We start from the raw sequence: 27,755 nt of genomic DNA on the forward strand, positions 1-27,755 counted from the left end.
CCAGAGTTCTGGCTCTAACCCAGCCATGACCTAATTCTCTCAAAGAGAAAGAGATAAAGAGAGAGAGGGGCCGAGAGATAGAGAGGGGGACCGAGAGATACAAAGAGAGAAAAAGAGATGGAGAGAGAGAGAGAGGACCTGAATAGAGGACAGAGATAAAATGTCCATAATGTTCCCATCATCTGCAGGGACCGGCTCGTTAAAGTTGATGATCAAACTGGAGGGAGTCCTACCTCAACCCATACCTTCCCCCCTCTCCCCGGATACACACACACACACACACACACACTCACTCACACTTACACACACACTCAACCTTCACTCCTGTCATCGTTCTCCAAGCCATCGGCCTGTGTGTGTGTGTGTGTGTGTGACCTCTCAAACTGACAGGATGGGTGGAGTCATCTCAACAGTTGCATCTGGCCTCCTTCCCTGCCTCTCCCTTCATGCAGTCTGCCTCGCCTCCTGCCTCTCCCTTCATGCAGTCTGCCTCGCCTCCTGCCTCTCCCTTCATGCAGTCTGCCTCGCCTCCTGCCTCTCCCTTCATGCAGTCTGCCTCGCCTCCTGCCTCTTCCTTCATGCAGTCTGCCTCGCCTCCTGCCTCTTCCTTCATGCAGTCTGCCTCGCCTCCAGGCTGTCTCGGGGTTACGCAAGGATTCCTTCTGCTCGGCTTTGAGGGTGACGCTGAAATATTTACTCCCAGGCCGATGTGGAGACCGAACCTGTCAGCTGCAGCTCCTGTCAGCGTTCGAGGCGTTCACATCGTACGGATCACACATTCCCAGAGGGAGAGCTATTCCATCACACATCACCACTTGGATCCACATCACATCCAATCAGGGAGGAGAACACATATTACCGACCAGACTCTCCATGCTGGTTCTGAGGGGGGCTATTTAGAGGATATCAGCCCTAACAGCCACTTGAGGTTATCAGGATTGTAACTGGGTCATTGTAGATGACAATGATAATCTGACTGTAGAAAGCAAAGGGCTCGTCAATCAAGGCTCACCGAGTAATAGGCTTATAATGGCTCACTAGTGGTATTTTCTGTTATGATTTGAGCGGTTCAAACCCATGTCAGAGGATTCATCTCACGTAGTTTGACCCCGGAGCCCCTGTATGGATAAATGAAACCAGTGTCCGTTTGACAGGCATTGACAGTCAGCCTCACTAGCCAGCCCACTTACATATCAATTAGCTCTTATCAAAGATTCGCTGTCTTCCTGGTTTGATTCTGGGGGGCTGCAGTACCTTGCACGAGCAGTAGATGGCGATACACAGCGTACCCCTAACATGAGAGGATTAGACCCTTTAACGCCATTACGTAACACCCTGTGGCCCCCTCTCACCCCCCCCCGCCCCTCCTCACTCTGACAACACCATGAGTGGGTTCAGCCTGAAATGCTTTAAGCAGCCTAACACACACACACACCCCACACACACACACCACAAACACATACCCCACACACACACCACACACACACAGCTGTGAAACACATGGTAGGTGACAACCTGTGTGAACACACACCCAGGGGAGAGAGGGTCCAGGTGCGCGCATTTTTCAGCAGCTATTTGAACATGTTTCACGGCACGTTGCTTTATTCCTTTCTGCGTCGAAACTGAAGCGCCCACAAAACAAAAAGAGTGTTTCCTATTGGAGTCTGGTGTCCCCCGGGGGGGGCTGCTGTCCATCAGGGAGGTCAGGAGGAGGCAGACTTCAGAGGAACGAGAGCAGCTGGCCGTCACACACACACACACCACGTGTGCACACACACACACCACACACATGCATACACACACACACACAGACATACACACACCACACACACAGACAACGTGCCACCCATCACTTGGTGCCCACAAATTGGTACACACGTATCGTGTCAACAAACAAGCACATACACACACTCCGCAAAGGCAGCTCCGATCCCAGGCAGACCTTTGACACCTCCTCCTCACTGCTTCCTCACGCCTGGTTAAACAGCCGCCTCTTCCAACCTGTTGTGCCTCCCTCAGGAGACTGCACACACCTACGCACACATTGACACATACACACACCTAGAGACATGCACACACCTACGCACACATTGACACATACACACACCTAGAGACATGCACACACCTACGCACACATTGACACATACACACACCTAGAGACATGCACACACCTACACGCACATTGACACACACACACCTAGAGACTCACACACCTCTATACACACATTAACACACACACCCACAAACACACACAGCTACACACACCTTCCTCTCCTGTAGAGTTTTTTCAGCTCATCTTTTGATATCACAGGACCCAGAGTTCATCCATACCTGGGTCAAAGAATCACCTCGCCCTTCTACTCAATGTTCAGTACAGAATAACAACCAGGGCTACATCATCTAGAACCCTCATTTCCAGCAGAGCCGATGATTACGTCAAATCTATTCCTTACATCTCCATCTGGATCCGCTGTGGAAATCTCACATACAAAACAAATCAATCACAACCTGCACCCTGCATCCTGCGTGAACAACAACCTTCAGAATCAGACAGTGTGCAATCTCCTGTCTTTCCATTTCCCTCTGCGACATTTGAGACTGTCTCACCTTGCTGCAGCTCTGCCTCTCAGCTGGTGAACCTGACCCCCTGACCTGTGACCCTTGACCTGTGACCCCTGTCACAAAGAAGACTGCAGCCTCTTCACCTTAACGTCTCAGCGCTCACTACACAACCCATTGTTCCGCCAGGTGGACCAATCAGAGAGCCTCCTTGTCCTTCCTCTACCCCCCCCCCCCTTACACCCGCCCCCCTCCTGCATAATGAAAGACCACAGCAAGAGGAGTAAACCTGCTATGATGCATAATTACAGTGTTTCTGGTTGATAATTAGCAGAGGGCCTAATCTATTCAGACTTGCTCAGAGTGTTATTCTGAGCGAAAGCCCCCCTTTCCTCTCCCCTAGCCCCCCTTTTGCTAAAAAGAGATTTGACGTGAGCTTGGGTTTTAGAGGGGGAGAGCGGTAAGCGTATAATCTCTTCCTCCCTCTCCTTTTTCCTACCTCTCTCTTCCTCCTCTCCTCTTTTCTACCTCTCTCTCTCTTCCTCCCTCTCCTTTTTCCTACCTCTCTCTTCCTCCTCTCCTCTTTTCTACCTCTCTCTCTCTTCCTCCTCTCCTCCTCTTCCTGCAGACGCTGTCTGAGTGAGCTCCCAGGGATGGGAGAGAAGCCATCTTCTCACACTCCAATGGGAATCTCTGCCGCTCTCACACACACTCTTCTCTCTTTGTCTTACCACACACACACACACACTTCTCGCTCTCTCACACACTCCCTCCATCTCCCTCCATCTCCCTCCATCTCCCTCCATCTCCCTCCTGTCTCTTTATGCTCTGTGTTTCCTCGTGCCTGCGGTACAAAGTGTGTGTGTATGTAGTACAGTGTGTGTGTATGTAGTAGTGTGCGCGTGTAGTAGTGCGACCTCAGTTAACTGAGCGTCACCCTAGGTGGGAACTCCTGGGTTCCTTCATCTTCCTGGTTAGACACGCCCCCCCCCCCCCCCCAGTCAGACACCAGACCTCAGGGGACAATCTGGCCCATTAGAGCAGTGTAGTGTAATCTTCCAATCCTCTGCTAATGACACAAATACTATTACAATCTGCCCCTTATAGAAACGCATCCTGATTCAGCGTCCTATTTAACCCTTGTGGACACCATGGGCTTTGCGTTGTAAGCCCCCAAAGGTCATCAGATTAACCTCCTCCCCCCCTCTTGGTTTATGGGGAATAGCTCAACATCTCGGTGTGTTGGTGATTTAGGGATGAACACTGTTTCACACTCTTTGCGTCATCAAAAGGAAGGTCTTATGTCATTTCCTACAACCTCCCTTGTAAATACGTTGTTATATAACTGGCCTACAATATGTCTTCATTTAAATAATTACATATGGAGTACAGAGGTGCTGCACAGACCGAGCCCAGGTTAACGCACATTTGCATTTAGCCAAACTAGATCAGCACTTCAAACCGTGATTGGGTGATAACAGTGGAAATCATCTTTGATAAAATGTAATCACTTTTCCAAAGTAAAAGTAAGGCTTTACTTGAGCCTACTACTGTATCTGTGAAACAAGTCAGCCGTCTTTTTTCTCTCCCCTTTCTCAGACGATGAAAGCAGCCTATTTTTACTCGCTTCATGGCCTGAGGGTATTTTAATAGCCTATGTGTTTGGTCTCGTTTTGATTGCAAATCATGCTTCGCGTGAAGACTACTGAAAAGCTAATCAGGCCGCGAGGCTCACAGACAGACGCAAGAAAGCAGTCAGTCATTATGGTAGACAGACAGGTACTCAGAAAGCAAACTATATGACCCAGAAATGCTTGTAAACTACAAATAGACAGAGACAGAAAGACAGGCAATCAGGTAATGCAGACAGACAGGCCGATAAGAGAGTTTGGTAGGCATGTAGGCGTGTGTGAATGCCGCGGTCTTCTTTAGGTCAGGGGAGCGGACAAGTGGGTGTGTTTGAGAGGTGTGGTTTAGATCTTGCCTACCTGCAACAGGTCACGTTACCGGTCGACCAAATTGCAAGAGGAAAAGAACGTATCGGCGTATTGTACTAGCATACATACTACCACACGTAACGATTCATGATTTAAATATAAACTTTTTGGCGCCGGGAGATGTTCCTACGGCCTACAATCAACACGCTCCCGCTAACTTCTGTATGCTGTCAACCTAACCAACAAAGCGTGTAAGTTTTCCTCAAAATGTTCACCTGTGCATCAGCTAGCCTACTTCAGTTACAATTTGAGTGTGTAGAAAACAGGATACACTCAAATGTGAGTAATCTTGTTTAATCTGATAGTTCTGAGAAGAACACTAGAAACTCGCCGGTCCGTATAGTGAACAGCGCTGTTGTTTTCAGGGACTCGTTTAAAACCATAACGTATAATTTCTACGCGGGGTGGGCAAACCGGTTTCAGAGTCTGCCTGACTGTAATTTAACGACGTCAGTATTGTATGCATGACTGGCTGTCACTGTTGTATCCCATGTCATGACCTCAGGGTATTACTTTTTTGAGAGGACACACACAAACACACACTACTGTTACAATCAGAAACCAAATACCCTCCTTGCCTGTGTACAACCGTGTTTACAGAAAAACCCTCTCCTCACGTGCTCCTATTCTCTCAAAAGGCTTTTTATTTCCCTTTCTCAGTTTCTCTTTCTCTCCATTTCTCCCTCTCTGCCTCTCTCTCCCCACCCCTCCTCTATCTCTCTCTCTGTACTCGTGTGTGTGTGTGTGGGTGTGTATCGTGGACATGACACCCTCATCAACTCCCCGTACAAATCCTTTAATCGCATCTCTTGCCTCACCACCGCTCTCCAGAGGCGTGCCATCACCAGAGCCGTGTCTGGCTCAGACAAGTATCTCTTCACCCTGCTAGAACCAGACAGGTATCTCTTCACCCTGCTAGAACCAGACAGGTATCTCTTCACCCTGCTAGAACCAGACAGGTATCTCCTCACCCTGCTAGAACCAGACAGGTATCTCTTCACCCTGCTAGAACCAGACAGGTATCTCTTCACCCTGCTAGAACCAGACAGGTATCTCCTCACCCTGCTAGAACCAGACAGGTATCTCTTCACCCTGCTAGAACCAGACAGGTATCTCCTCACCCTGCTAGAACCAGACAGGTATCTCCTCACCCTGCTAGAACCAGACAGGTATCTCTTCACCCTGCTAGAACCAGACAGGTATCTCCTCACCCTGCTAGATCCAGACAGTAGCACAGTCCTACCAGGCCCAGAGGCAGGCAGAGTAGCTCCTGTGATAAGACAGAGAGATGGTCTCTCTAGCCCAGCTCAAGGTGTCTCTAGCCCAGTTCATGGTCTCTGTAGCCCAGTTCATGGTCTCTCTATCCCAGTTCATGGTCTCTGTAGCCCAGTTCATGGTCTCTCTAGCCCAGTTCATGGTCTCTGTAGCCCAGTTCATGGTCTCTCTAGCCCAGCTCTTGGTCTCTGTAGCCCAGCTCTGGCTAACTACTCCACAGGAGGAGGCGAGACAGAGTTGTAGAGCAGAGCTGGTTGCTGACAGAGAGACAGAGAGTAGATATAGAGCCGTATAGATCTGTCCTGGAACACAGACATAATAGATCCTAGGACTCAGACAAGAGAGTAGATATTGAGCAGTATAGATCTGTCTTGGCAGAGAGACAGAGACTAGATACATTGCAGTATAAATCTAATTGCACACTGACAGATGCGTAGATATAGAGCAGTATAGAACTGGCCTGGAACACAGACAAGAAAGCAGAGATGTAATTGTGTTGTGTTGCGTGTATATTGCATCTATGTGATCTGTGTGTTTATGTTAGGCTCTGTACAGCCTGTGGCAACAATATCCATGGAAACGTACATCAAAGAATCAGTATACAGTGCCCTCCAAAAGTATTGGAACAGTGAGGCCAATTCCTTTATTTTTGCTGTAGACTGAAAACATTTGGGCTTGACATCAAACGATGAATGTGAAACCAGAGATCAACGTTTCAGCTTTTATTTCCAGGTATTTACATCAGGATCTGATGCACAAATGAGAAAATATCACCTTTTTGTTCGAACCCACCCATTTGTCACGTGAGCAAAAGTATTGGAACATGTGACTGACAGGTGTGTTTTGTTGCCCAGGTGTGTCCTATTACATACATTATTCAATCAATAAATACCACTGAATGTCTACACTCAGGTTCAGATTGGGTAAGATAGGTTTTGTCTATGCAGACTGTATTCAGAGGTGAAAACAACATGAAAACCAGAGCGCTGTCTTTGGGTGAAAAACAAGCAATTGTGAGTCTTAGAGAAGATGGAAAATCAATCAGAGCCATTGCAGAAACATTGGCCATAGCCAGTACAACCATTTGGAATGTCCTGAAGAAGAAGAAAACTACTGGTGTACTAAGTAACAGACGTCGAACAGGTAGACCAAGGAAAACATCAGCAGTTGATGACAGAAACATTGTGAGAGCTGTAAAGAAAGACCCTAAAACAACTGTTAGTGAGATCAGCAACAACCTCCAGATGGCAGGAGTGAAGGTATCACTATCTACTGTTCGCAGAAGACTTCATGAACAAAAGTACAAGGGCTACACCAGAAGATGCAAACCACTCATTAGCAAGAAGAATAGGAAGGCCAGGCTGGAATTTGCCAAAAAGTACAGAGATGAACCTCAAAAATTCTGGGACAAAGTTTTATGGACTGATGAGACAAAGATTAACTTTTACCAAAGTGATGGAAAGGCTAAAGTTTGGAGAAAGAAAGGAACTGCTCATGATCCCAAACACACAAGCTCATCTGTGAAACACGGTGGAGGTAATGTCATGGCTTGTGCTTGCATGGCTTCTTCTGGGACGGGCTCATTAATCTTCATTGAGGATGTAACACATGATGGCAGCAGCAAAATGAACTCGGAAGTCTACAGAAACATTTTGTCTGCCAATTTAAGGAAAGATGCAACCAAACTGATTGGCAGAGCCTTCATCATGCAGCAAGATAACGACCCAAAACACACTGCCAAAACAACAAAGGAGTTCATCAGGGGCAAGAAATGGAAGGTATTAGACTGGCCAAGTCAATCTCCAGACTTAAACCCTATAGAGCATGCATTTTACCTGCTTAAGAGGAGACTGAAGGGAGGAACCCCACAAAACAAACAACAACTGAAAGAGGCTGCAGTGAAAGCCTGGGAAAGCATCAAAAAGGAAGAATGCAAAAGTTTGGTGACGTCAATGGGTCACAGACTTGCTGCAGTTATTGAAAGCAAAGGATTTGCAACTAAATATTAAGTCTTATTCACTTAAATATGTTTTAAGTATATCTGTTCCAATACTTTTGATCACATGACAAATGGGTGGATTCAAACAAAATGTGATATTTTCTTAGTTGTGCATCAGATCCTGATGTAAATACCTGGAAATAAAAGCTGAAACGTTGATCTCTGGTCTCACGTTCATTATTTGATGTCAAGCCCAAATGGGTTCAGTCTACAGCAAAAATAAAGGAATTCGCCTCACTGTTCCAATACTTTTGGAGGGCACTGTACATATAGAGCAGCATAGATATGTGTTGTTGGAGGCTTTGGAACAGCCAGGCGTGTAGAAGCTGTGTTACGCTGTGGAACAGCCAGGCGTGTAGAAGCTGTGTTACGCTGTGGAACAGCCAGGCGTGTAGAAGCTGTGCTACGCTGTGGAACAGCCAGGCGTGTAGAAGCTGTGCTACGCTGTGGAACAGCCAGGCGTGTAGAAGCTGTGTTACGCTGTGGAACAGCCAGGCGTGTAGACGCTGTGCTACGCTGTGGAACAGCCAGGCGTGTAGAAGCTGTGTTACGCTGTGGAACAGCCAGGCGTGAAGCTGTGCTACGCTGTGGAACAGCCAGGCGTGTAGAAGCTGTGTTACGCTGTGGAACAGCCAGGCGTGTAGAAGCTGTGTTACGCTGTGGAACAGCCAGGCGTGTAGAAGCTGTGTTACGCTGTGGAACAGCCAGGCGTGTAGACGCTGTGTTACGCTGTGGAACAGCCAGGCGTGTAGAAGCTGTGTTACGCTGTGGAACAGCCAGGCGTGTAGACGCTGTGCTACGCTGTGGAACAGCCAGGCGTGTAGAAGCTGTGCCATGCTGTGGAACAGCCAGGCGTGTAGAAGCTGTGTTACGCTGTGGAACAGCCAGGCGTGTAGAAGCTGTGTTACGCTGTGGAACAGCCAGGCGTGTAGAAGCTGTGTTACGCTGTGGAACAGCCAGGCGTGTAGAAGCTGTGTTACGCTGTGGAACAGCCAGGCGTGTAGAAGCTGTGTTACGCTGTGGAACAGCCAGGCGTGTAGAAGCTGTGTTACGCTGTGGAACAGCCAGGCGTGTAGAAGCTGTGTTACGCTGTGGAACAGCCAGGCGTGTAGACGCTGTGTTACGCTGTGGAACAGCCAGGCGTGTAGAAGCTGTGTTACGCTGTGGAACAGCCAGGCGTGTAGAAGCTGTGTTACGCTGTGGAACAGCCAGGCGTGTAGACGCTGTGCTACGCTGTGGAACAGCCAGACGTGTAGAAGATGTGCCATGCTGTGGAACAGCCAGGCGTGAAGCTGTGCTATGCTGTGGAACAGCCAGGCGTGTTGAAGCTGTGCCACTCTGTGGAACAGCCAGGGGTGTAGAAGCTGTGCTAAGCTGTGGAACAGCCAGGGGTGTAGACGCTGTGCTACGCTGTGCTACGCTGTGGAACAGCCAGGGGTGTTGAAGCTGTGCTACTCTGTGGAACAGCCAGGGGTGTAGACGCTGTGCTACGCTGTGGAACAGCCAGGCGTGTAGAAGCTGTGTTACGCTGTGGAACAGCCAGGCGTGTAGAAGCTGTGCCATGCTGTGGAACAGCCAGGCGTGTAGAAGCTGTGTTACGCTGTGGAGCAGCCAGGCGTGTAGAAGCTGTGTTACGCTGTGGAACAGCCAGGCGTGTAGAAGCTGTGTTACGCTGTGGAACAGCCAGGCGTGTAGACGCTGTGCCATGCTGTGGAACAGCCAGGCGTGAAGCTGTGCTATGCTGTGGAACAGCCAGGCGTGTTGAAGCTGTGCCACTCTGTGGAACAGCCAGGGGTGTAGAAGCTGTGCTAAGCTGTGGAACAGCCAGGGGTGTAGACGCTGTGCTACGCTGTGCTACGCTGTGGAACAGCCAGGGGTGTTGAAGCTGTGCTACTCTGTGGAACAGCCAGGGGTGTAGACGCTGTGCTACGCTGTGGAACAGCCAGGCGTGTAGAAGCTGTGTTACGCTGTGGAACAGCCAGGCGTGTAGAAGCTGTGCCATGCTGTGGAACAGCCAGGCGTGTAGAAGCTGTGTTACGCTGTGGAACAGCCAGGCGTGTAGACGCTGTGCTACGCTGTGGAACAGCCAGGCGTGTAGACGCTGTGCTACGCTGTGGAACAGCCAGGGGTGTAGACGCTGTGCTACGCTGTGGAACAGCCAGGGGTGTAGACGCTGTGCTACGCTGTGGAACAGCCAGGCGTGTAGAAGCTGTGTTACGCTGTGGAACAGCCAGGCGTGTAGACGCTGTGCTACGCTGTGGAACAGCCAGGCGTGTAGAAGCTGTGTTACGCTGTGGAACAGCCAGGCGTGTAGAAGCTGTGTTACGCTGTGGAACAGCCAGGCGTGTAGAAGCTGTGTTACGCTGTGGAACAGCCAGGCGTGTAGACGCTGTGCTACGCTGTGGAACAGCCAGGCGTGTAGAAGCTGTGTTACGCTGTGGAACAGCCAGGCGTGTAGAAGCTGTGTTACGCTGTGGAACAGCCAGGCGTGTAGAAGCTGTGCCATGCTGTGGAACAGCCAGGCGTGAAGAAGCTGTGTTACGCTGTGGAACAGCCAGGCGTGTAGACGCTGTGCTACGCTGTGGAACAGCCAGGCGTGTAGAAGCTGTGTTACGCTGTGGAACAGCCAGGCGTGTAGACGCTGTGTTACGCTGTGGAACAGCCAGGCGTGTAGAAGCTGTGTTACGCTGTGGAACAGCCAGGCGTGTAGAAGCTGTGCTATGCTGTGGAACAGCCAGGCGTGTAGAAGCTGTGTTACGCTGTGGAACAGCCAGGCGTGTAGAAGCTGTGTTACGCTGTGGAACAGCCAGGCGTGTAGACGCTGTGTTACGCTGTGGAACAGCCAGGCGTGTAGAAGCTGTGTTACGCTGTGGAACAGCCAGGCGTGTAGAAGCTGTGTTACGCTGTGGAACAGCCAGGCATGTAGACGCTGTGCTACGCTGTGGAACAGCCAGGCGTGTAGAAGCTGTGTTACGCTGTGGAACAGCCAGGCGTGTAGACGCTGTGCTACGCTGTGGAACAGCCAGGCGTGTAGACGCTGTGCTACGCTGTGGAACAGCCAGGCGTGTAGACGCTGTGCTACGCTCTGGAACAGCCAGGCGTGTAGAAGCTGTGTTACGCTGTGGAACAGCCAGGCGTGTAGAAGCTGTGTTACGCTGTGGAACAGCCAGGCGTGTAGAAGCTGTGCTACGCTGTGGAACAGCCAGGCGTGTAGAAGCTGTGTTACGCTGTGGAACAGCCAGGCGTGTAGACGCTGTGCTACGCTGTGGAACAGCCAGGCGTGTAGACGCTGTGCTACGCTGTGGAACAGCCAGGGGTGTAGACGCTGTGCTACGCTGTGGAACAGCCAGGGGTGTAGACGCTGTGCTACGCTGTGGAACAGCCAGGCGTGTAGAAGCTGTGTTACGCTGTGGAACAGCCAGGCGTGTAGACGCTGTGCTACGCTGTGGAACAGCCAGGCGTGTAGAAGCTGTGTTACGCTGTGGAACAGCCAGGCGTGTAGAAGCTGTGTTACGCTGTGGAACAGCCAGGCGTGTAGAAGCTGTGTTACGCTGTGGAACAGCCAGGCGTGTAGACGCTGTGCTACGCTGTGGAACAGCCAGGCGTGTAGAAGCTGTGTTACGCTGTGGAACAGCCAGGCGTGTAGAAGCTGTGTTACGCTGTGGAACAGCCAGGCGTGTAGAAGCTGTGCCATGCTGTGGAACAGCCAGGCGTGAAGAAGCTGTGTTACGCTGTGGAACAGCCAGGCGTGTAGACGCTGTGCTACGCTGTGGAACAGCCAGGCGTGTAGAAGCTGTGTTACGCTGTGGAACAGCCAGGCGTGTAGACGCTGTGTTACGCTGTGGAACAGCCAGGCGTGTAGAAGCTGTGTTACGCTGTGGAACAGCCAGGCGTGTAGAAGCTGTGCTACGCTGTGGAACAGCCAGGCGTGTAGAAGCTGTGTTACGCTGTGGAACAGCCAGGCGTGTAGAAGCTGTGTTACGCTGTGGAACAGCCAGGCGTGTAGAAGCTGTGTTACGCTGTGGAACAGCCAGGCGTGTAGAAGCTGTGTTACGCTGTGGAACAGCCAGGCGTGTAGACGCTGTGCTACGCTGTGGACCAGCCAGGCGTGTAGAAGCTGTGTTACGCTGTGGAACAGCCAGGCGTGTAGACGCTGTGCTACGCTGTGGAACAGCCAGGCGTGTAGACGCTGTGCTACGCTGTGGAACAGCCAGGCGTGTAGACGCTGTGCTACGCTCTGGAACAGCCAGGCGTGTAGAAGCTGTGTTACGCTGTGGAACAGCCAGGCGTGTAGAAGCTGTGTTACGCTGTGGAACAGCCAGGCGTGTAGAAGCTGTGCTACGCTGTGGAACAGCCAGGCGTGTAGACGCTGTAACCTGGAGAGCTCAGATCTCCTCCTGCTCACTCCTGGACACTCCAGACTCGTGATGCTCCTCTGGGGGCTCTTTACGTTTGATTTTCTGTGTTGTGTGTGTGTGTGTGTGTGAGGGTGCGCCCATGCAACTCCTTGTGTGCGTTTATGCGTGCTTGTGTGTGTGTGCGTGAGAGGGTGGGTCCCCCCATGCATCTCTTTGTGTGTGTGTGTATCTGTGTTTGTGTATCTGTGTTCAATCAGCCAATTTCCGTCTGGTTCATTACGGCGTATTAGCCATTTACCCAGACACATGTAATCATGTGCACGACCCTGGAGAAGGTCTAATGAATTAATCAGATACAGGAGAGAGAGACAGAGCCGTCCAAAACAACCCAGCTCCTCTCCACATGATCTGGGTCTGGATCTGACAAACTGAGACAGGTTCACATTGGGCTGTCTCCTCTCCTGTCTCCTGTTTCCTGTCTCCTCTCCTGTCTCCCCCCCTGTCTCCTCTCCTCTCCCGTCTCCTCTCCTGTCTCCTCTCCTGTCTCCTCTCCTGTCTCCTGTCTCCTGTCTCCTCTCCTGTCTCCTCTCCTGTCTCCTGTCTCCTGTCTCCTCTCCTGTCTCCTGTCTCCTGTCTCCTGTCTCCTGTCTCCTGTCTCCTGTCTCCTCTCCTGTCTCCTCTCCTGTCTCCTCTCCTGTCTCCTCTCCTGTTTCCTGTCCTGTCTCCTCTCCTGTCTCCTGTCTCCTGTCTCCTCTCCTGTCTCCTCTCCTGTCTCCCCCCCTGTCTCCTGTCTCCTCTCCTGTCTCCTCTCCTGTCTCCTCTCCTGTCTCCTCTCCTGTTTCCTGTCCTGTCTCCTCTCCTGTCTCCTGTCTCCTGTCTCCTCTCCTGTCTCCTCTCCTGTCTCCTCTCCTGTCTCCTCTCCTGTTTCCTGTCCTGTCTCCTGTCCTGTCTCCTGTCTCCTCTCCTGTCTCCTCTCCTGTTTCCTGTCCTGTCTCCTGTCCTGTCTCCTGTCTCCTGTCCTGTCTCCTCTCCTGTTTCCTGTTTCCTGTCTCCTGTTCTGTGTGTGCTGTTGTACAGAGGGCCTGTGTGAGGGACAGGCCTGGAGAGATATGGTCAGGTCACCAGGGGAAGAATGTGCTCTCTGCTCAGCATTCACACAAAGATGCTTCCCAGCCTCCGACAAAGGCATTGTGCTTTTTAAGAGCTCTCTCTCTCTCTCTCTCTCTCTCTCTCTCTCTCTCTCTCTCTCTCTCTCTCTCTCTCTCTCTCTCTCTCTCTCTCTCTCTCTCTCTCTCTCACTCTCTCGTGAGTTGGCATTCTCTCTCCGGGTCTCTCGCTCATTTGTACTCTCTCGCTCATTTGTACTCTCTCCTCTATTCTCTTCTGCTCTTTTTGTTCCCCTCTCCTCCCCCACACCCCTCCCCTCCCTCCCTCCCCAGCCATGCTATCTTAACCACTCTCCATGCCCTATTGAGCACAACATGGGATAGGATCAGTGTAATGAAGGGTGTGTATCTGAAACCTAGGATTATCTCTGGACCCACACTAGCCTCTTTGTATGGTCCTTTACCTACACACACACACATCCACACACACATACGTCTTTACACAGTTACCCACACATCACACACACACACCACATAAAACAAGGGTGACCACCAACGAGTGATAGTCCACAATGAATACACAAACTAGTTATGTAGACCCGGCCTCTTCCCTGATCTCTCCCTCCACACAACCTTCCTTCTGTCTCTCAGCCCCAGCTCTCTGCGACTGCAGCTCACCTCAGTACGGCTCTCCGTCAGCTTGTCATTCCACTCATGCCTCAGACAGCCAGACTCAACCTTCACTTTCAGGCCCTGTTCCCCCTCTGGATGACAGCCCTACTCAGCCCCTGCTTTAGGCCCTGTTCCCTCTGTGGATGACAGCCCTACTCAGCCCCTGCATTAGGCCCTGTTCCCTCTGTGGATGACAGCCGTACTCAGCCCCTGCATTAGGCCCTGTTCCTCAGGCCCTGTGGATGACAGCCCTACTCAGCCCCTGCATTAGGCCCCCCTGTTCCCCAGGCCCTGTGGATGACAGCCGTACTCAGCCCCTGCATTAGGCCCTGTTCCCCCTGTGGATGACAGCCCTACTCAGCCCCTGCATTAGGCCCCCCTGTTCCCCAGGCCCTGTGGATGACAGCCGTACTCAGCCCCTGCATTAGGCCCTGTTCCCCCTGTGGATGACAGCCCTACTCAGCCCCTGCATTAGGCCCCCCTGTTCCCCAGGCCCTGTGGATGACAGCCGTACTCAGCCCCTGCATTAGGCCCTGTTCCCCCTGTGGATGACAGCCCTACTCAGCCCCTGCATTAGGCCCCCCTGTTCCCCAGGCCCTGTAGATGAGACTTGCAGCTCCAGTTTCCCTGACGTGGCTTTGTAGTGCTTCTGAATCAGCCCTGTGTTGTAAACACTGGAGAGTTTGGGGGGAGGCCTGGGAGAGGGGGAGGGAAGGGAGGGAGGACAGTGGGCCTGTCCGGGCTGGAGGTGTGGGAGAATACAGCAGTGAAGAAGTGGTGAGGTGCTGACGGCGTCAAATCATGCACTCTATGGCTGTGTCCTCTTCCTGTCTGTCTGTCTGTCACAGTCAGTGTTAGTCCCCCACACACACACACTTCTGCTGCTTCACTGTACTCTCTTCCTGTCTTTCATGCAGACTCCCTCTTCACTGTCTTTCTCTCTCCTAGGCTTTGTAATTTCCTCTCCTATCCTCCCCTCTCCTCTCTCGGGTGCAGAAAGGCCCAATTGTTCTCTCTCTGCCTCCTTTGTGCTCCCCAGACAATGACTGCTGTCTCAGGGTTGATGAGGGGCGAGCAGGGAGCAAGGGGGTGTGAGAGGGGTGACGGGTAGTTTGGAGGGGGATGGGTGGTAGAAGACCCCCCCCTCCCTCTCTGCAGCCCCTGGTTCCTGACCCCCCCCCTTCCTTTTCTACCCCAATATCTCCTCCATCTTCTTCCCCTCCCACCCCTCCTTCTCCTCTGTCCATTCCCCCTGCTGGTAGTCCGACCTGTCATGCCTGGTAACGCAGATGTTACCCCCCCCCCACTATCCCCCTGCCCCCCCCCCACCTGCCCCTATACCCTCAGTACCACCTATGGCTCATGCTGCGCCTCTCCTCTCCTCCAGCGTCTGATTTCCTCTCGTTCTTCCCCTCCTCTTCTCTCATCCCCTTTCCACAGCCCTCTTCTCCTCTCTACACGTCTCTTGTTCTCTCTGCTCCTCTCCTCTAATCTTTGCACCCCACTCCTCCCTCTCTGCCCGGGGGCACAGCAGGGTGTGGGTGGTACGCTTCAAACACACACGGGCACAGCCCTCCTGTCACTGTGTGAACCACAGACGTGCCAAGCCGACGCTCAGATGAAGATGGACCTCCGTGTTGATCCACCACGGCTCCGACTGGCACGTGGAACAACCAAGACGCCATTTCTCAGTCCCTGTGTTACCTTGGAAACCTACGCGTCTGCGTTCATCTGTTTACATTTCCATCCCAGCTAAAAAACACTTCCTGTTCCTGTGTACGTGCTCTTAGGGAGACCCGTGGAGTTCAGGGGCGGTTGTCATGGAGATAAAGCCAAAGGTCGTTTTGCCTCTGGTTCTCTGGAATAATAAAGCCCCCATGCCTTTGGCTCGGAGCAAACTTTTAATCAACGGCAGAGTGGAGGCGGGGCTGGGGTGAATGAGGTGTGTGATTGGCTGTTGGGCCAGTGGTGAAGGGCGGGAGGCAGATGAATGAGGGAGCCGAACTCCCTCCAGAGTAACTGTAGGGTCAGAGGAGGTGTGGCACAGACAATCTAGTGGTGAGAGATAAATCACATTCATAAGGTGTGTGTGTGTGTGTCTCAGTCGGGTCTGCTGCTCTCTCGCCTTGCGCATGGTGCTGCATACTCACAGCTTGACCTGTAACCGTCTTCATCAGTCTGACTACAGGATGTAGTTACGTCCCAGGGGCGTGTTTCAATAGTCTCTTCATCGACTCCCCTTTTAATTAAGGACTGTTGGAGCACATCTGGAAGGCACTAGACCAGGAGGAGACAAGGAGAGGCAGAGACACGAGACTATTGAGATGCAGGATAGGAGACAAGGAGAGGCAGAGACTCTAGTCTATTGAAATGCAGGATAGGAGACAAGGAGAGGCAGAGACACGAGACTATTGAGATGCAGGATAGGAGACAAGGAGAGGCAGAGACTCAAGTCTATTGAGATGCAGGATAGGGGACAAGGAGAGGCAGAGACGCTAGTCTATTGAGATGCAGGATAGGAGACAAGGAGAGGCAGAGACGCTAGTCTATTGAGATGCAGGATAGGAGACAAGGAGAGGCAGAGACGCTAGTCTATTGAGATGCAGGATAGGAGACAAGGAGAGGCAGAGACTCTAGTCTATTGAGATGCAGGATAGGAGACAAGGAGAGGCAGAGACACGAGACTATTGAGATGCAGGATAGGAGACAAGGAGAGGCAGAGACTCTAGTCTATTGAGATGCAGGATAGGAGACAAGGAGAGGCAGAGACTCTAGTCTATTGATATGCTGTGTTCTGCTGATTGAGGTTGAGCCAATGACATGTCGGTCTGCTCATTCATCATCTCCTGTCATGGTTCTGGATCGAGACCTGGCCATCGCCGGGTTAACAGTGCAGTTTATACGGTAATTCAGCCGTTTCCACGGTAATGTCTCCGCCGCGGACGGGTCAGGTGATCTGAGACGGAGCTGCATCAGTCGACGGACGATGTGTGATCGACCAATCAGATGTCATGGTTGTGGCTGCGCTGTCGTGCGTGTGTGTGTCATTTGTCCTCATCTGTCTGGCCCAGCAGGTTGTCCTGTGACATCACTGCCTGACGACAGCCAATCAGCTTCTGTCTCTGAGGGAGGGTTTGTTTCTATAATAGACAGTGTTTATAGTGTGTGTGTGTCTCTGTCTGTATGTGTGTCTATGTCTGTGTGTGTGTGTGTGTGGAGGGCTCGTTTGCGTTTCTGTGTGGGTCTCGCTTGTGTGTGTGTTCACCACTGTTGGTGTTTATTCAACTGAGCCACTTATTCAAATGCAGATCTGGTTATGGAAAACTACCAAGAGATGCACCTGTTGTCCTTGCGAGGCCCTTTGGGCGTTGTTCTGTCAGTAATGGGACCTTTTCGCGTCACGTCGCCATCCACACATCGCTGCTCTGGCTGTCAGTCATCACATAAAGCGCTCCTCGCGTTAATCTCTGGGCTGGAAATATAATAGTATCCAGTATCTGTCGTCCTTTTTGTATGTGTTGTCAAAAGACCTTGACAAGAAGACAGGGGTGTAATAACAGACTGTATCTCACGGCCTGGGAGAAGGATGAGGGCAGTTTCATCCCCTGGGGATAGGGACAAGCAGTCTGCTTTGTGTTTTCACACTGAAAACCTGTTTCGTATTCAGGCCATAGCTTAGCCTAGCCGACTTTAGCCGAGCCTAGCCGACTTTAGCCGAGCCTAGCCTTCTCTAATATAACCTTATCTGGCCTGGCCTGGCTTACTGTTGCCTAGCTATCTGTAATGTAACCTAGCCTAGCTTAACCTTGTGTAACCTAGCCTAGCATTCTGATATCTAGCCTAGCCTTCTATAACCTAGCCTAGCCTTCTGTAACCTAGCCTAGCCTTCTGTAACCTAGACTAGCCTTCTATAACCTAGCCTAGCCTTCCATAACCTAGCCTAGTTTAGCCTTCTGTAACCTAGCCTAGCCTTCTGTAACCTAGCATATTCCTCTATAACCTAGCCTAGCCTTCTATAGCCTAGCCTAGCCTTCTATAACCTAGCCTAACTTAGCCTTCTGTGACCTAGCCTAGCTTTCTGTAACCTAGCCTAGCCTTCTAAAACCTAGCCAAGCTTAGCCATCTGTAACCTAGCCTAGCCTTCTGTAACCTAGCCTAGCTTAGCCCTCTGTAACCTAGCCTAGCCGTCTATAACCTAGCCTAGCTAAGCCCTCTGTAACCTAGCCTAGCCCTCTGTAACCTAGCCTAGCTTAGCTTGGCCTCAACAGGTGAGTGAACAGGATCTTCAGAATACAGGGGAAGCAGAATCCTGATCATTTGACATAGGAGCTGTGGGGGGGATGCATATGTTACTGAAGACCTTGTGACCTGCATCATATAGTAACCTTATACCCCCTGCCTCTCAATTCGTCTCTCCTTCTATCCATCCATATCTCTCTATCTCTTCCTAAATCCCACTCTGCCTCTGTTCTCCATCCCTCCTTTTTACTTCTGTCTCACACATATCACACTATTCCACACAAACAATCATACATACACACACACACGTCTCGATTCACTCGCACACACACGTCTCTCGCTCACACGCCGCACAATGCCATAGTCCTTCATTAACCTTTTTCATCCTAGACTCTGGTTCCCCTCTTCTATCCCTCCCTCCTTCCCTCACCACTTCTCCCTCTCTCTTTCTCTCCCCCCCACTCTTCTTTCTTTCTTCCTCGCTCTCTCTGTCGCTCTCCCCCCTCTCCCTCCATCCCCACGGGTAGAGCAGTGATAGGAGTGGCCTATTGAGGCAGTGACAGGCGAGTGTTCCATTGCTGTTTGCAGCAACAGAGAGCAGAGTGAGGAGAGGCTAGGAGGATGGTGGGGTGGGCAGGGGGGGGGGGACACACACACACACACCTCCTTTACCACCCCCCCTTCCCATTCTACTCCCCCCAGCCTCTGGGACAGATGCACTGCTATTACCAAGCAGACATGCTCTCAGACAGGCTAAAACCCTACAGCACTCATGGAGGGTGGAGGATGTGTGTGTGTGGAGGAGGTGTGTGTGTGGAGGAGGTGTGTGTGTGTGCGCGTGCGTACGTACGTGCTGTACCATTATTCAAAGCAATAAGATTATAAGTGGTAAGAAGGTCCCTGTATGTGTGTGTGAGTGAGTGTAAAGGACCATTTCTATTCACAAACAGTGCGAGAGCGACTACATTGGTTGAAATTGTTGTACGTGAGCTGGCAGGGAGATGGCTGTTGATAGATCTGTCTGTCCATCTGTCTGGGGGCGCCCCTCTTCTGGATCCGTCTTGGGGGGTCATGGGTCAGGTTTAAGCTGAGGCTGTCCTGGGGCTGCATGCTGCCAAGCAGCCTGGATTACCTCCTGGCATAGTAGGCTGCAGGTCTGCTCCCCAGTGATGAAGTATAGGAGCAATCTAGCCAACACACACACACATACATACATATATATATATATACACACACACATATTTATACACTCACACACTCATCCGCTCACATACACACGTTGACACATCCGTGTGTGTGTTTCTAAGAGTGAATGTGTGTGTGTGTTAATGTGTGCGTGACAGACACACACACAGTCCCAGCATGACTCAGGTGTGTCACGGAGGAAACCATGGCGAGGGGGAGGGGGGAAGATCTATCTGGCCCTCGGCGCTGCCACGGTCAGAGCCCTGGCCTCATAACTCCTTTGGGGCCGCCGCAGAAAGGTGATTTATGGGAAGTGTGGTTCTCAGAGGGCCAAGGTAGATGGCCATTGTCTGGGAGGGTTTTTAACTGTGAACTAGAACTGCCTGTGGGGTGAAGACGTAATTCTGAAGTGAAGAAAATTCGTTTCTGCTCTGGGTTTTTATCCATCAGCATTCACTGGCTTGACACAGTGTTAAAACTGCATGGACTGGATAAAAGGATTTCGCTATCACGCACAAATTCATTTTATTCTGAGACGAGCGAACTATGATTGTCCAGGAAGTTCTGTAATGTTCCCCAAGGGTTCGAGCAGGGAGAGAGAGAGGGGTTTTATGACAGCTGTGCAGACCATCTCACTCAGGTGGGCCGAGCCAGCAGATGGGCAAGAGATGGCTCTGTGTGTGTGTGTGTGGGCCTGTATGTGTCTCCTTGTGTGTACGTACATGTGTGTGTGTGTGTGGTGTGGAGATGTGGTGTGTTTGAGGGCCCCATAGCTTCTCTGGCAGGGCCCCGCGGGGGGGGGGGGGGGGGGGGGGGGGGGGGGGGGGGGCGCTGGATGTCTGGCAGTGCTGTCACCGACCCCCCCCCCCCACCCACCCCGGAGAGCTCCCCGTCTCAGACAGAGTTATGAATGACAATGAGAGCCGCATCAATAAGGATTCTCTGCTGGATCTGATTAGGGTTCTGGCTTCCACCACTTGTGCTTTTGTTTTCTCACTCACGCTCTCTCTCGCTCTCTCTCCCTCCCTCTCTCTCTCTCTCTCTCTCTCTCTCTCATGTATACTCTCTCCTCCACTACACTCTTCTCTCTATCTCACTCCGCTTCACTTATGTGCTAAATTACTCATTCATCCTGGTTATATTCTCTGTTTACTCTTGTGCTGAGGACTTTCACTCAATTCGTTGTTCCCACTCTCCCTCCTTCCTCTCCCTCCTTCCTCTCCCTCCTTCCTCTCTCCCTCCTTCCTCTCCTTCTTTCCTCTCCTTCTTTCCTCTCCTTCCTTCTTCTTCCTCTCCCTCTTTCCTCTCCCTCCTTCCTCTCCCTCCTTCCTCTCCCTCCTTCCTCTCTCCCTCCTTCCTCTCCTTCTTTCCTCTCTTTCCTTCCTCTTCCTCTCCCTCCTTCCTCTCTCCCTCCTCCTAGTCTTTCTGTCACTCATTTGCCTTCTTTCTCATTTACCCTCCCACCCCCTCTCTTCCCTCCTGACACTTCTCGCTCTCTCTCTCTCCCCTCGCTCTCTCTCTCTCCCTTATCCTTTTTCTCATTCTCGCATCCTCTCTACCTCTCTCTCTCTCTCTCTCTCTCTCTCTCTCTCTCACTCTCTCACATTCTCTCTCACTCTCTCTCTCACCCTTACTCTCATCTTCTCCCTTTCTCTCTCACCCTCTCTCTCTCATCTCTCTCTCTCTCTCTCTCTCTCACCCTCTCTCTCTCATCTTCTCCCTCTCTCTCAAGACCCTTTTTCTTCTTTTGCCCACTCACTCTCCCACTCACAATTCTGTCTCTTCACTTTCTCTTTCGTGAAAACAAGCTTTTTCATTGATCTTTTCATCTCCCCTTCAAACCTCCCATAGCACTCCCTCCTTCTCTGTCTTCCTGTCTGGTTCTATGGCGCAGGGTGCTGACAGTACCAATCTTTTTCATTGGTATCTGACGTGCTGCTAGTCTGGCCTCTGTCATTCACTGAAATAAGAAGGAGAGGAATGAGGATGACAGGCAGACAGACAGGCAGACAGACAGTCAGACACACAGACAGGAAGGCAGGCAGGCAGTCAGTCTTGTTTCAGACGCTGTCATTTAAAACCCAGTTCATCTAAACCCAGTTTATCTAAACCCAGTTCATCTAAACCCAGTTCATCTAAACCCAGATACTGAGAAATGTTCCACATCGATGGACCTAAAAGAGCCGTTAACCAGCCGACTTCTGTCTCAGTTCCATAGATCCAGTGTTTCCATGGCCTCAGACATATGAAGCACTGAAACATATAGTCTTTTACAGCGACGGGCCACCCGGATGGAATGTCCTCGGCGTTGCCACAGCAACTTCTTAGAAAGTATAGAATCGCTGAGTCACTCGGCAGTTTGCTACTGAGGGTTGTTTAGATGACCCAGAGACTCTGCTGGAGGGAATCCATCTCTCCACTCGATATGTGGTGACATTCACTTTAGATTTCATAGGGAAGGTTTTCCAGTCACAAAATAAACCTAGCTTCTATACTTGAGGGGGAAAAAACCTTTCAAACGCTCCAGTGAAACCAGTCAGTAACCCCGCCCCCTAATTTCTCAAACACAGGTGTTCTGACTCCGCCCCCTTGCACAGGTAGAACTCAGGTGATGCCCGGGGAGGCCCCACCCTCTCCTGCCCGTTGCCATGGAGAGGGCCCTGCCTCCTGCCCCCACCGGAAGTGACATGGAGTGGGAAGAGGAGGAGGAGTTGATGAGAGCCCTGGGTCTGGAGCTGATGCTGGAGCCCTTTGAGCCCTCTGAGCCGCTGGTTTCCCCCTCCCACAGCCCAGCTCCACTCGGGAAGACTGGGGAGCAGCCGGGGAGGCTGCAACTGGGAGCCTGGAGCCAAGATGGCTGGCCAGCTCTGGAGCTGGAGGGCTTTGTCCAGTGAGTGTCTGTAGTTTAGTGTGATCTAGTCCAGATAGACTAGGCTTCAGGCTGGTGGGAGACCCCACAGGCTATGTAGAGACAGGACTCTCGTGACGACTTGGGTCAAATCAAACCATGATGGAGAGGATGACTCTCTTGTTCATCTCAGTTCATTTGCATTTTTGTTTCTGCCTGTCTTCCTGTCTGTCTGCCTACCTGTCTGCCTACCTGCCTGTCTTCCTGTCTGTCTGCCTATCTGTCTGCCTGTCTGTCTGTCTGTCTTCCTGTCTGCCTACCTGCCTGTCTTCCTGTCTGTCTGCCTATCTGTCTGCCTGTCTGCCTGTCTGCCTGTCTGTCTGTCTGCCTGTCTGCTTACCTGTCTGTCTGTCTGTCTGTCTGCCTGCCTGTCTGTCTTGGGGAGGTTGGACAGGAGATGGCTGCTTTGGCACGAGTTCATGAAGGAATACACCAACCTGGTCGACTGGCTCCGATTGGCCGAGAGGACAGTGGCCTCCCCCAACTCCGCCCAGGTTCTCTACGTCGCTGCCAAGCAGGAACTGAGGAAGTTTGAGGTACGAAGCTTGTGTTCACCTGCCAAGCAGGAACTGAGGAAGTTTGAGGTACGAAGCTTGTGTTCACCTGCCAAGCAGGAACTGAGGAAGTTTGAGGTACGAAGCTTGTGTTCACCTGCCAAGCAGGAACTGAGGAAGTTTGAGGTACGAAGCTTGTGTTCACCTGCCAAGCAGGAACTGAGGAAGTTTGAGGTACGAAGCCTGTGTTCACCTGTTTACGATGTTGATGTTTACCGAGCCAACAGGAAAGACTGTTCAGCTTCCTCGTTGCTGTGTGAGGTCATCTCCTCATTTGAAGAGGACGTTGTTGCTGTGTCTGGTGTAGCTGGAGTGTTCAGGAGTGTCAGAGGCCAGCCATAACTCTCCAAAAACACTCTGGTCTGGTTCTGTGTCCTTCCAGAACCTTCTCACGGAGGCCCGAGCCCGTCTTGTCCAGCTGGACAGCCTGGCGAGATGGAACCGAACCCTCGTGGGCCACTTCCAGGGCGCCATGTGCACGCGGACGGGTGCCATGGTGAGGGAGTGCGGGCAGCGCTGGGACGGCCTCCATGCCACCATACAGGTGGTCTGTTGTCGTCTGAAGGTATCGCTGGGCTGTACAGGGGGTGCAGTGGGTTTGCAGGGCTGTATTCATCTCAATCACTCCATCTCTCCATCGCCATCCCTCCTCCTCCATCTCTCCAGCTCAACACTCCACACTCAAATTGTACAACATTTTGTCCTCTCCTCCCTCTTCTCCAACCGCCTCCCCCCTCCCCCTTCCCCTCCCCCTTCCCCTTCCCTCTCCCCTCCCCCTCCAGCACTGTGTGTCTCTGAGGGAGCAGTTTGAGTGTGACCGGGAGGAGGTGATGGTGTGGCTGTCAGAGATGGACCTGAGGCTGTCAGAGGTGGAGAACCTGACAGGGAGGAGCAGCTGTCACAAGATGAAGGAGTTGCAGGTGTGTGTGTGGGTCTGGCGTGTGGGTTTGTGTGTGTGTGTGTGTGTGTGTATGCATGTGGGCTCGTGTGTGTGTGTGTGTGCATGTGGGTTCATGTGTGTGTGCATGTGGGTTCATGTGTGTGTGTGTGGGCTCGTGTGTGTGTGTGGGTTCATGTGTGTGTCACCAGACCTTCCAGGTGGCGGTGGTTGAGAACGCCGGCCGTCTGAATGAGCTGCTGGACTTTGGCGAGGCCTTGATCCAGCGTGGCCAACCAGAGGACGGCGAGGACATAGAGGCGGAGCTGCAGGAGGTGATCCTGTTCTGCGCCCGTGTGTTTGAGGGGGCGGGCCGACTGCACACCCGCCTGCTCAGCATGAGGCTGGTACGAACTATCCATCAATCAGCCTCTTCTGAAACAACACAACAGACAGGCAATGAGCTATTTTTGGGCTGGAGGATTAATAGCAGCCTGTGGAGTTCTACCCTCCTTTCTACTCCTCCACTCGGCCCTGTTTACTGTCCCCCCTCTCATCTCTTCTCCTCCTCTCCTCCTCTAATTTCTCCTCTTCTCCTTCTCACCTCTCTTCTCCTTTCTCTCTTCTCCTCTCTCCTCTCATCTCCTTCCTCTCCTCTCCTCTCCTTCCGCCTCTCATTTCTCCTCATCTCCACTTCTCCTCTCTCCTTCTTCTCTCCTCCTTCCTCCTTTCATTTCTCCTCTTCTCCTTCTCTCTTCTCCTCTCTCTCCTCTCCTCTTCAGGTATTTGAGGATGACTGGGTGCTGATCCCTGCTCCAGACTCTGGCTGCCCGTCAGAAACCCTGCTGGAAGAGGAGTCCAGCCCCCCCTTGGAGTCCCAGGATCCCCCTGGCCCTCACCACCCCAACCCCCCCTCGCCTGCCCCCTCGCCCCCCACTGAGGATCCGCCCAGCCCCTTACCCCCTAGCGCCCACCACCCCAACCCCCCCCTCGCCCTCACCATCGCCCCCTGCCCTGGACCACCAGGTCCTCGAGTGGGACCCCTCTGTCGACATCGGCCACTCTGTCTCCCATGATGACGCAGACTCCTCCTACTTCAGTGCCAACCCCGGTAGGTGCTGATGATGAGTGAAGGATTCTATCAGTGGATCGTCGATACGGAGCGATCGATCCGCTGCTCTCAGACTGCTCTCAGACATTGAGAGCAGCAGCTGTCGTGATCAGTAGCATCATGTTATGGCTGTTTAGCGTTGGAACACAGCCTGTGTTTGTGCTGTCTTTCAGGCCTGGGCTACAGAGATGAGCCAATGGCCGGAGACTTTCTGAAGAGGCGGAGCTTTCTCAGCTGCCTCGGCTCCATGTCTGACATCACAAGCCCTCCTGCTGACCTGGTAACACACACACACACATAAAACACAACACACACACACACACATGAAACACAACACACACACACACATAAAACACAACACATACATAATATAGTCACACACAGACATAAAAGGTTTTGATGTCCGGGCAGGAGGTGGGTCAGGCTGCCTATCCAGATTGAACTCGTCTTGACTCAAATCAGTATGTGAAACAGCCAGCCTGCTGGTGGTGTTGTATCCACATTGTAGCGTTTAGCTGCGGTTCCAACGTGGTTAGTGCTGGGAGCCTTAGGCAGGTCACAGGCCTTCTGCAATATCGTCAGGAATGTCAACTTGCGTTCAACCAGCGTAGGAATCTGACCCTGGCGTCCGAGCTGGTGGTGCCTGCCAGGCAGCGTGAGCTTGTGTTCTTCAGGCTGCAGCACAACGGCCCTCTACAAGACGCATCAACAATGCCTTCTTCTTGTTTATGTGGTTTGTGTGATTGCGTGCGTCCGCATTTATGCTTGCGTGTGTGTGTGTGTGGGGGGGGGAGGGCGGAGGGTGGTGTGTGAGAGTGTGTGGGATGGTGAGTGTGTGGGGGGGGGGGGGGGGTTGGTGTAGGTGCTTGGGGTGTTGGGTGATGGTGTAGGTGCTTGGATGAGAGAGCAGCAGCTAGTGGCTCTTTGTATTTCTAGTTGCATCTGTTTGTACTCCAGACTTCATTCCACCTCTCTCTCCATCCACTCTTCTCCCTGTCTGGAGAGGAGAGCAGGAAAAGCTGTTGACAGTTGGCTCTTCCAGAGTAGCTATGACAACCGGTCTGGGTAGCACTGCATCTGAACCCAGAGCAGCTGCCTGTAGTCACCAGAGGTCTGGCTGTGTTGTAGAAGTGCATATTAGCAGGGGATGAAGTCGGCCGTGGTAGAAGATCAAAGCGTCGCTGGGGCTCGTAGCGGAGCTGGTGGTCTGCAGGATTGTTGGGTCGTGTTTACAGATGATTCAGTCCATACAAGATAGGATTCCCTCACACCGTTTTAGACTTTACATTTGTGTTAATGTTACAAATGAATCAAGGTTTTAAAAAAAAGATGATTTTCTAAAGATGTGTGTTTGCCTTTGTTCATGTGGTCTTATGAAGTCTACCTACCTGACTGTTTATTTCAACCTCTGCTTGTGTCCAGATCTTGGACAGGGGGTGTGGCCAAGTCCGCCCCAGGAAGTTCGGCAGCGTGGGCGGGGCTTGTTGGGAGACCTCCACGTCCAGCAGAGCCTCGTCAGAGCCCGTGACCTTTGACCCTGCCAGGATCAGTGCCTGGCTGGGGAAGACTCCCAGGGATGACCCCTTCTTCTCTGGCCCCACCCTCCGAGACCCTGGCAGCCAATCATGTTCCAGGTCTGTCCAGACTGACCTGCAGGTAGGCCTCACTGCTGGGCAACTCACACACATGCACACTCGTACATACACACACACACACACACACACACACTGGTACATACACACATTCAGACTCACTCTCACCCAGACGCACTCACACACACACCCTCCTCCCCGTGCCCCCAGTCCCCAGACCCAGACAGCTCTGCTGTGCTGACCAACACCCCCACGCTGACCCTCGCTCTGGCCTTCCCCTGCCAGTCTTACAGTCCAGGAGATTCCCCCTCACCTGTACCTCCTCTCACCGTCCAGTCACCTGTACCCCTGACCTCCTGGGAACCCACTGACTGGGGTCAAAGGTCACCTCAGAGCTGGGAGGACAGACCGTCTGCCAAATGTGCCATGAGCCATGTGCCATGAGGGATCGCTGCAAAGTGCTCCTAACAGAAGCTCTCATTCATCACATCCTATCACATGAGAATCATCTACGTGCATGTTTGTGCTTGTGTGTGCATGTATAAGTGTCTGTGTGTGTGTATGTATACATGTGTGTGTGAATGTGCGTGCCCTCAAACCTCCTGACCAGACACACTGATTAACTCTGTATGTTCTGCCTGTGGGACGGAGAAGAGAGCGCACACACACACACACACACACAGTCCACACACGCACACACTTACACACACACACACACAGTCCATACACACACACACACACACACACACACACACACACACAGTGAATACACGCACACACTTACACAGACACACAGAGACACACACACACAGCAGCTACTGGGTCTGGCCCCTTGGAGAATGAGCATCTCAATCGCGTTAACCTGTAGAACCGAAGCTGGAACGCCCTGTTAGAGAGCTGAGAGAGAAGGCAACATCTCCTCATTCTCACAGGTCAAGACACCCTGAAGCACCGCGGGGACCGGGCCTCCAACACAGACGCTGTACGCACTGCATCATGGGATAGGAGCCCCATCCCAGGTCACGTGGGCGGGCTTGGTTTTTATTTGCTGTCTTCTTTCACACGCAATCAAGTTAATTGCCTTTAATTAGCTGTGAACCACATTGGCTGGCAGTGTGCTGGGTTAGAGCCTTATGGAGCCTGTGACAACATTCAGAAAAGGACGATTTACGGCCGTCGCCATTTCTCGTCAGAGACACATTTTAATTTTTTACATATTGTTATAAAACTCCTCTGCCAAAACAACGTTCCTCCTTCTTCCTTCTTCCTTCCTCCTTCCTCCTTCCTCCTTCCTCCTTCCTCCTTCCTCCTTCTTCCTTCTTC

The 27,755-nt window shown here is 52.0% G+C and overlaps 2 protein-coding genes across 4 annotated transcripts; both read left to right on the forward strand.

Annotated features, from left to right (window-relative positions):
• Positions 1-4,542: 4,542 nt before the first annotated feature.
• Positions 4,543-25,105, forward strand: si:ch211-137a8.2 (uncharacterized protein LOC777613 homolog). Of its 3 annotated transcripts, none has more exons than XM_047017172.1 (8): positions 4,543-4,747; positions 21,961-22,280; positions 22,684-22,834; positions 23,235-23,417; positions 23,635-23,772; positions 23,942-24,136; positions 24,512-24,840; positions 25,014-25,105. In XM_047017172.1, the coding sequence occupies exons 2-7, from the start codon at positions 22,039-22,041 to the stop codon at positions 24,803-24,805; spliced, it is 1,203 nt and encodes a 400-aa protein (XP_046873128.1). In that variant the 5' UTR covers positions 4,543-4,747; positions 21,961-22,038; the 3' UTR covers positions 24,806-24,840; positions 25,014-25,105. The 3 variants fall into 3 exon arrangements, with proteins under 3 accessions (XP_046873128.1, XP_046873127.1, XP_046873129.1); XM_047017171.1 differs by having other exon boundaries at positions 21,988-22,280; XM_047017173.1 differs by having other exon boundaries at positions 21,992-22,280.
• Positions 24,805-26,876, forward strand: LOC124465409. Its single transcript, XM_047017175.1, has 4 exons — positions 24,805-24,844; positions 25,014-25,120; positions 26,263-26,496; positions 26,643-26,876. The coding sequence occupies exons 1-4, from the start codon at positions 24,805-24,807 to the stop codon at positions 26,874-26,876; spliced, it is 615 nt and encodes a 204-aa protein (XP_046873131.1).
• Positions 26,877-27,755: the final 879 nt, after the last annotated feature.

Source organism: Hypomesus transpacificus, unplaced genomic scaffold (genome assembly GCF_021917145.1).
Source record: "Hypomesus transpacificus isolate Combined female unplaced genomic scaffold, fHypTra1 scaffold_488, whole genome shotgun sequence".
Taxonomy (NCBI): Eukaryota; Metazoa; Chordata; class Actinopteri; order Osmeriformes; family Osmeridae; genus Hypomesus; species Hypomesus transpacificus.

Excerpts from the sequence above, each read along its gene's own strand:
- si:ch211-137a8.2 (XM_047017172.1), top strand. The coding sequence starts at position 22,039 with ATGGAGAGGGCCCTGCCTCCTGCCCCCACCGGAAGTGACATGGAGTGG. Across the intron at positions 22,835-23,234 it reads AGGAACTGAGGAAGTTTGAG|AACCTTCTCACGGAGGCCCG; the intron begins GTACGAAGCTTG and ends GTGTCCTTCCAG. Across the intron at positions 23,418-23,634 it reads TGGTCTGTTGTCGTCTGAAG|CACTGTGTGTCTCTGAGGGA; the intron begins GTATCGCTGGGC and ends CTCCCCCTCCAG.
- LOC124465409 (XM_047017175.1), top strand. The coding sequence starts at position 24,805 with ATGACGCAGACTCCTCCTACTTCAGTGCCAACCCCGGTAG. Across the intron at positions 25,121-26,262 it reads CAAGCCCTCCTGCTGACCTG|ATCTTGGACAGGGGGTGTGG; the intron begins GTAACACACACA and ends GCTTGTGTCCAG. Across the intron at positions 26,497-26,642 it reads CTGTCCAGACTGACCTGCAG|TCCCCAGACCCAGACAGCTC; the intron begins GTAGGCCTCACT and ends CCGTGCCCCCAG.